Here is a 7,874-nt window from a genome sequence, read left to right on the forward strand (position 1 = left end):
AATCCCAGTTGGTCGCAGTGTATTAGTTTCTTAATGTATTATTGTTGGGTGTTTGCTAATGTTTTATTTAGGAATTTCATATGTACATTTTACCTATCAGTGTCATACTGGCTTCATAGGAGGAGTTAGATCGGACTTTTCCTTCCTTCTAATGTTATTGAATAATTTATAGAGAGACCATTGGTCCTGTGGCATCCTTGATACTTTACTAGAATTCACCTGTAAGACCACCTGAGCTAAATGCTACTTGGGGGTAATTGCATAATAACTTTATTTCTTCTATGAAAATTGGCAAATTTAAGCTTTTTAGCACTAGAGTTAGCATTTTGTTAGTCTGAATTTCTCTAGAACAATATCTACTTCATGTAGATTTTCAAAGTTATTTGCAAAGAGGTTGCACAGGAATTTGTTTTTTCTGTTTCAATATTTATTTTTATTCCTCCACTTTTACTTATAAAAATTTTTAGTGCTCTGAATTTGCCTCTGATCACTACTTTATGAATTTCTGTCATTTTTTCTGTTCAATATTTATTTTCTTTCTTCCACTTTTTCTTGTAAAAGTCTTTAGTGCTCCCAATTTGCCTCTGGTCACTACTTTATGTGTATCCTATGGATCCTGGTATATAGTTTGTGTAACTTCAATTTGATTCTCCTCTTTAACTCAAAAATTTTTTAAATCAGAAACCCTTTCCTGGTAGGAAAACCTCTCTGTTTTCAGTTTCTGTTAGTAATTTTAACTTTTGTTGCTTTGTGATTAGAGAGGACTATTTGGGGTATTTCTAATTTTAACTTTAATTGCTTTGTGTTTAGAGAGGACTATTTGGTCTATTTCTAATTTATGGAAGTAAATGATGCCATCCCTCTTAAATTTTTATCAATTTTGAGAAGAAAATATATTCTCTATTTTCAGAGCATGTACACACACATATGTATATAAATACTGTATATATATATGTATATATATATATACACACACACACACATATAGTTTACTTTATTATGTTGTTTAGATTTTCTACATCCCTACCCAATTTTTTATACTACTTGATCTGTCTTATACTGAGACTGATGTATTAAATCACCCATTTTTATGATATTTTTATCTTATGTCTCCTTGCCTTTTTGCTTCATAAAAGTGTTTGCTCTGTTATTTAGGCTATAAATATTCATAAGTGTTACATTTTCATTGTGAATCTTGGCTTTTATTATCAAGATGTGTCCTTTGTCATGTTAAATGCTTTGAAAAAAACTCATCCTGAACTACCCTGTTTTCTGAACACTTTCATATCTGGTCCATTCCTCCATACTACCAAGTATTATTTAAAACTCACCTATTGCATTATGACAAAAAGTTTATCTGTCTTTTGTTCTATTCTTCTGCTTTCTCTCATGTTTAATTGCACAACTTCTGTGTTTTCACAATACTGAAGCATTTCTACATTAGTCTTCCTCCCTTTTCCAACACCTGGATTTTAGTATTAGCTGTAACATGCTCACCATGAGATATTTTGGTGGTGTTTTCCATCATCACATAGGGGATCACAATCCTAATTCATCTTTTAGAAGATTCTTGGCAATCAGCCTGTGAAGAGGCATACAGTAAATGTTTTTAAGTGTGTGGGCCACAGTATCTCTGTCAACTTTGCCATTGCAGTGCAAAAGTGTCTATAGACAATATATAAATGGTTAGTTGTGGCTTTGTTCCAACAGAATTTTATTTACAAAATCAAGCGATGGACTAGATTTGGCACAATGGGATGCAGTTTGCAAATCCCTGCTCTAGTAGATAGCTCAGAAAGGGCTGAGGGGTGCCGAATTCCCAAGTTCTTATGAGTTGAAAAGCTTTCTTTATAGGCTGTGATATTTGAAGGACACTCTAGCTGGGATGTAAAATCTCAACTTCAGACTTGCTTTTGGTTCACTTCTGTTTGTATAGTTTTAAAAAGGATTCTGATTCACACGGGTTTCATACCCTCAAATGCTTGCTTGAGTGCAACTCTGGAGTGTTGGCTCACAGTCTCCTGCTTTATGGTTATTTCGTATGTGTGAAATTTTGTTTCCTCATCTTTTTTATTTGCAATGGTTGTGTATGGGATTCCCCTTCCTTTTTCTCATGTGTATGATATTGGGTTTATTGCCAGGATTCCTAGTTTTCTGATGTCATTTTGAGTCAGTATAGCAAAGTCCAGATCCTTTATTTATTTTGTTTTGGTAAGGGAGGGAGAAGCTGTGGTTGCTCTGATTTGTGGTTCTCTTATGTCTTGGAAGATCCTTCATTTTCCCCATTACCCAAGTGCCTGGGGATGCTTCTCCTTTGCTCCTTGACTTTATTCTTCCCTGGAAGTTATGTCTTTCAATGACTTCACCTTTATACCATTCCTACCACTTTAAATGCTCATATTCCAGATTCTTTTCCCTGTAGTTTGTGATATCACCTTTCAGGAGACCATTTTGGTATTTTCAGACTTATTCTGCTGCAGTTTTAGGTTATCTTTAAGCTGCTCATCATCTTCCTTCTTCTGTATGTCTTGCAGCTTTTCTAGGTCTGTCTTTGCACGCTAGAAAGCCTAGTGATGGGAGTGTGACAGCCTATGTGCTGGAATTTCACAATTTGTGTTACTCCCATTTCTACTGAACTCTGCACATTCTCTAAGTTAAAGTAATGATCAGAGTGTGGCTTTGGTGTAGATTTACATTTTCTTTCTGATTGGTCTGTATCATTTTGGGATGAAATATATTGGGAGGAAGATAGCTCTGTGGTCAACATCATATTCTGCTAACTTAACTGTGATTTCTAGGGGCATTTTATCGTGTGTGTGTGTGTGTGTATGTGTATGCACACAAACACATACTTAAACACACAAGCCTCTTTGTATTCTGTCCCTGTAGTAGGGGTCACTAGAGGTCACCGTATATTTATTCAATAAATATTTTGGCTGTAACTGACACTGGAGGCTGTGGATGTCCTCTTAGGATTTCTAAATATTCTTTACCCTGAAGCATGTTCAAGAAGATGGACCAGAAGCCCACAGGCACTCTGCTAGAGCTTGCTGCAGAGAGTCTGCTGAGTAATGAGCTGGCTGCTATACATGCCCTGGATGAGCTCCCAAGAGACCTCTTTGTTCCACTGTTCATTCCTGCCTTCGTGGGCAGGCATAAGGAGATACTAAAGGCAATGGTGAGGGTTTGGCCCTTTCGCTGTCTCCATATCGGGACACTGAGTGTACAAGGGTCAGACTGTGACATCTTGGAAGCCATGATTGATGGTCTGCAGCTCCTCCCTGCCCAGAACTCTTCTTCCTGGTAAGACTATATCCAGTAGCAATAGAGTGAGTCAGCAGGAGAGTGTGCTGGAGCCTGGGGCAGGGGAATACCTAACAGTCTTCCTGAAGTAGCCAGTAGTGAATGCTGAAGATCTCTGTGGGGCTACTGGTCCAACACTTGGGGTCACTTTAACGACTCTAATGTCTCACAGACTTGATTACAGAATAGAGGTGACTGAGGATGTACTTACCTCCTGAGTGTAATTTCATAGAAGAAGGACATGGGCATTGATATGGGAACAGAACAGAGGTGAAAAAAGTAGGGGGAAAAGAACAAAAGGTACTGAATTTTTAGGAAAGGAATTCTTGGTAAATGACATATGCTGTGAAAAACCAGGGATAAAGGGTATTGTGCCTTCTTCTCAACACTGATCTTGGGAGATTACATTACAATCGGCTACCTCTCATGTGTTCTGTCTCCTCTCCTTACAGGCCCCCAAAACTGAGGCTCTTAGATTTAAGGCAGGACCTGGACTGTAAGATAATATGCTCTGATATCAGAACCACATTCCCTACCTGCTTTCAATCTTGTGCTTACTCTCAGAACTCTACTCTTAGAACAGAAGAAGCCCAGCATAGCGTCAGGTGCACTGGGTTTGATAGTTCAGAGTCAGAGCCTCACTCAGCCTTGGAAACTGTGGAATTACTGGTGGACCTCTCCCTCGATGGAACTGTGAGAACACAGCAATTTGTTTCCTTTCTTCAGAGTAAACTCAGGCAGAGCTTTGGGTCTTTGCACCTCTGCTGCAGAGATTTGAAATTTTTTGACATGTCTGCCCACAGAAGTATGCTGCAGTTTCTGGATCCACGATGCATTGATCACCTGCAGGTGGATCTGGGTCATTTGAGGGATGTCAACACTCTTGTGGCTCAAACGGCCCACCTGTACAGCCTTCGTCTGTCTAACATTCGCTTTACATGTTTTGAACGGAGAGACTTCCAAGCTTTTCTCCACTGTCTTGAGAAGCTGGACAGCCTGCAAGAGCTCGACTTGTCTGCCTTGTACCTCAGAGATCGATTGCACAGACTTCTCAGGTGAGCGGGTGGGAGGATCCTGGGTTCCCTGCATACCCCATGAGTAAGAGAAGAGAAGAGAGCATGCTTAGATATTCCTAAGCTCCTTGTAAAGTATTTCTCCTTCCGCCTCAGCATGGGAAGTGCTGCAAATTAGCATTTGGCCAGGCTAGAGAGAGGTACTTCATGGTGAGGAGAAAGACAAGATTAGAAAAGGAAGCTGTGCTCATTCGTGCATTCATTCATTCAGTCAACCATGGGTAGACTCTATGATGAGTCTGTAAGTATATTGGTAAAAGTCTCAGTCCTAGTGGTGTCTACAGCTCTCTAGAGAGCAAGAGGAGGCGTTCAGATGGAAAAAAGTCTTATTCTGTAACACTGATGCACATCCCCCAGGACTGGCCACAGTAGTTAACACTGCCAGATCCTCTTGCTCCTGTGTTTTCCCCAAGGCTTGGACACTGAATGGAGAAGCAGTCATCTGGGAATCAGTCAAAGGGAGCCTTCAGTTGGCTGCTTTCCCAGACCTGTCCTCGCCATATAAGTGAACAGGAGTGGCCATTGATGGTATTGCATAAACTAAGTGCATACAAGTTTTTTTTCACTTAATATGCTGAACAACTCTGTAATGATAATTACTGGTGTGCACATATTAAAGATTAAAAACATGTGTCTTAGAGTAGGAAAGTAACTTTCTCATGGTCACAAACATATTTAGTCTGATTCCAAAGCCCATGTGACTAAGGACTGTTGCAAAATAGGTACAGAAGTGACCATGGGGGAGGGGCTAGGGTGGGACTAAACCAAAACAAACAGGGTAAGATATGTCTAGATTAGATTATTCTAGACCTTATGTGTGTATTATTTACGGCTCACTGCCCTCGTCCAATACTCATTCTTCTGAAATAACCTTTTTCTTTTCTCTCTGCAGAGTGCTGCCACCTCAGATAGAGACATTGAATCTGTCTTTCTGTGGCCTGTCTTACAAAGATATCACCATCCTGTCCCAGAGCTCTCAGGCCACCCACTTAAAGCAGTTGAATCTCAATCACAACCAGGTATTCTCAGAGGCTTATGAGCCCTTCCAGACTCTGCTGCAGAGGGCCTCGGGTACCCTGAAGCATCTGGAAATAAATAATTGCCTCTTAACTGATTCCACTCTCTCAGCTCTTCTTCCGGCTCTGAGCCACTGTTCGTGCCTCCGTGTGCTTAGCTTTGCCTTCAACACCATTACAATGCCTGTGCTCACGAGCCTTCTGCAGCACCTAACATCCTTGATGGAGCTGAAGCATGTGATTTATCCCATCCCTCCTCATTGCTACAGAGAATGGGATGTTCCTGGCAGTTTGGACCGACAGCGGTTGGCTGAAGTGCAGGCCCAATTGAAGGCAATGCTGCATGCGGTACAGCGGGATGACATGCTTTGGACTACTCATTCTGTGTGATTCCTGTAGTACAAGGAGTCGTGTCAGCACTGATGTGTGGCCATAAAAGCACTCAGTGTTTTGCTTGAAGGCCTGATTTGTAGAGACACATGTAAAATTGTACAAGCCTTTTGCAGCACCTTTCTTCTGTTCGGGAAAAGGAGGCTCAGGGAGATTGGCAGTGTCCTTGACCTCTGTGAAAGAGGAACTCTAAGAAGGAAGGAGAGTAATTTGGAAGCTCCTGTGGATCTGTTGCCCATTGCCCTCTACATCCTCTTCTGCTTACTAAGTACAGTGTTGGTTATGTGATGGAAGCTCTCCCAGTCATGTACCATCACTTCCCTGTGCACACGGGTGGGTCCATTCATCATCTTATAGGCCCTTGGCACGAGTCCAGTGAACTGAAACTCTCCCTGGCTGTGGTAGTTGTTGAAGCCAACAATTCCACCCTCGAGCGCCCTGAATATTTGTATGTATGATTGCCTTAGGTTGCTTATGAGAAACCCTATGCAAGGGAAAGGAAACAAACTGTCCCCACTGCCTACTGGTGTCTTCGTCATGCTGCTAGCTGCCTCTGCAGGTCTCAGACACCTGGCTCAGTGATTTTTACTTCACATATATTCACCCCGTGTCTATTGTGCTTTAGGTACTGTTCCAGGTGATAAGAAAGATCAGGTCCCTGATCTCAAACCACTGAGAATAACAGCTGCTCCAATGTTTTGTCCATTTCTCCACTCTTTCTTAGGACATTTGGTAAATTTCGCTTCCATGGCCCAGATTTTTGTTCACTTTTTCCCTTACGTATAGCTGCTCAACCCTCAGGTCATGGCTTTAATGTTATCTCCTCCACTTGGTTTTCTCTTACTTCCCCATTTAAGTAGGTTTTTACTTGCTATTGGTCTCAATGTGCCATGTGCATGAATATTCCTTCACAGTATATTCTATTTCATATGTGTTTGCTTCCTCTGATCTACCACTAGGTATGCACTGCTCTTGATGGTACACACTAACCACATGTGGCCACTGAGTGCTAGAAATCTGGCTACTCCAAAATGTGATGTACTCCAGGTGTTAAATGCACACCACATATCCAACAGTTAGTAAGAAACAGGATGTAGAATAACTAATTGATAGTTTATTTATATTGCTTAAATGTTGAAAGGAAAACACACTGCATGTCAGAGACAGGGAAAAAAGAATGTACATTGTTTTTACTGTTGAAATGGTAGCACTGTATTTCAAAATTCAGTATGAAAAGAGTGAAAATGACTAATGAATGATCTGTTTATGCCTACATGTCAGAATGATAAAATGCTGTATTTCAAAGACATTGAAGGAAAAGAATGTAAAATTACTTGTTCTTGCTTACATGTTGACATGATAGCACACTGAACTTTAATGACTTCACAACAAAAACAGAATGAAGAATAAGTAGTAGTTTGTGCATACTGTTCTGTTGAAATAGAACAAACTTGATAAGACAGAAGTATATAAAGGTAATTGAAGGAATACTTATATTGTTTTCATGTTGAAATGACAACACATGTATTTCAAAGGCTCAGTAAAATGTAATTTAGAGTTATTCTTTCTTGTTGCTTACACAGGTAATAACAAATTGCATTTCAAAGACTGAGAGAAAAGAATGTAAAAATTTATAAAGAAAAAAAGAGTTAACATTTTTCATCTGTGTTTGGCAACAATACATAGCATTGGACTTAGACGAACCTGTTAAAAGAGCTTGTAAATAAATTGCGTGTACTCTTTCTTTGTTCAAATGGTAACAGATGGCATGTCAAGGACTTTGTAAGAAAAAAGAATGGACAATCAGTAATTTGTCTGTATTGCTTATGTGTTGAAAGTCCACACTGCACTTCAAAGGCTTCCTAAGAAATGTAAAAACTAACAATGTCTTGGTTTCCATGTTGAAATTGTCATTTTTGTTCACTGTTGCATTAAATAAAGTCACTAAAATTAAACTCACCTGTTTCTTTTAACTTTAAGAGGATTTCACTTTTATTTTGGTGTGGCTGATACTGCATTTCTTTTGGACAGCATGGCACTTGTGTGGGAACTGGGAGAGGAGAAAGCAAGGTCAACAGAAGAAACATCAAGC

General features: G+C 40.0%; 1 protein-coding gene across 1 annotated transcript; it reads left to right on the forward strand.

Moving 5' to 3' along the window:
• The first annotated feature begins 3,001 nt into the window (after positions 1 to 3,001).
• LOC140847356 (melanoma antigen preferentially expressed in tumors-like) lies at positions 3,002 to 6,315 on the forward strand. Its single transcript, XM_073227516.1, has 4 exons — positions 3,002 to 3,303; positions 3,756 to 3,996; positions 4,153 to 4,358; positions 5,269 to 6,315. The coding sequence occupies exons 1-4, from the start codon at positions 3,002 to 3,004 to the stop codon at positions 5,780 to 5,782; spliced, it is 1,263 nt and encodes a 420-aa protein (XP_073083617.1). The 3' UTR covers positions 5,783 to 6,315.
• The last annotated feature ends 1,559 nt before the right edge of the window (positions 6,316 to 7,874 follow it).

The sequence above is a fragment of the Manis javanica genome, chromosome X (genome assembly GCF_040802235.1).
Source record: "Manis javanica isolate MJ-LG chromosome X, MJ_LKY, whole genome shotgun sequence".
NCBI classification, from domain to species: Eukaryota; Metazoa; Chordata; class Mammalia; order Pholidota; family Manidae; genus Manis; species Manis javanica.

Coding starts and splice junctions, on each gene's coding strand:
- LOC140847356 (XM_073227516.1), top strand. CDS start 3,002: ATGTTCAAGAAGATGGACCAGAAGCCCACAGGCACTCTGCTAGAGCTT. Junction 3,997..4,152: donor ACCTCTCCCTCGATGGAACT/GTGAGAACACAG, acceptor GATCACCTGCAG/GTGGATCTGGGTCATTTGAG. Junction 4,359..5,268: donor CGATTGCACAGACTTCTCAG/GTGAGCGGGTGG, acceptor TTCTCTCTGCAG/AGTGCTGCCACCTCAGATAG.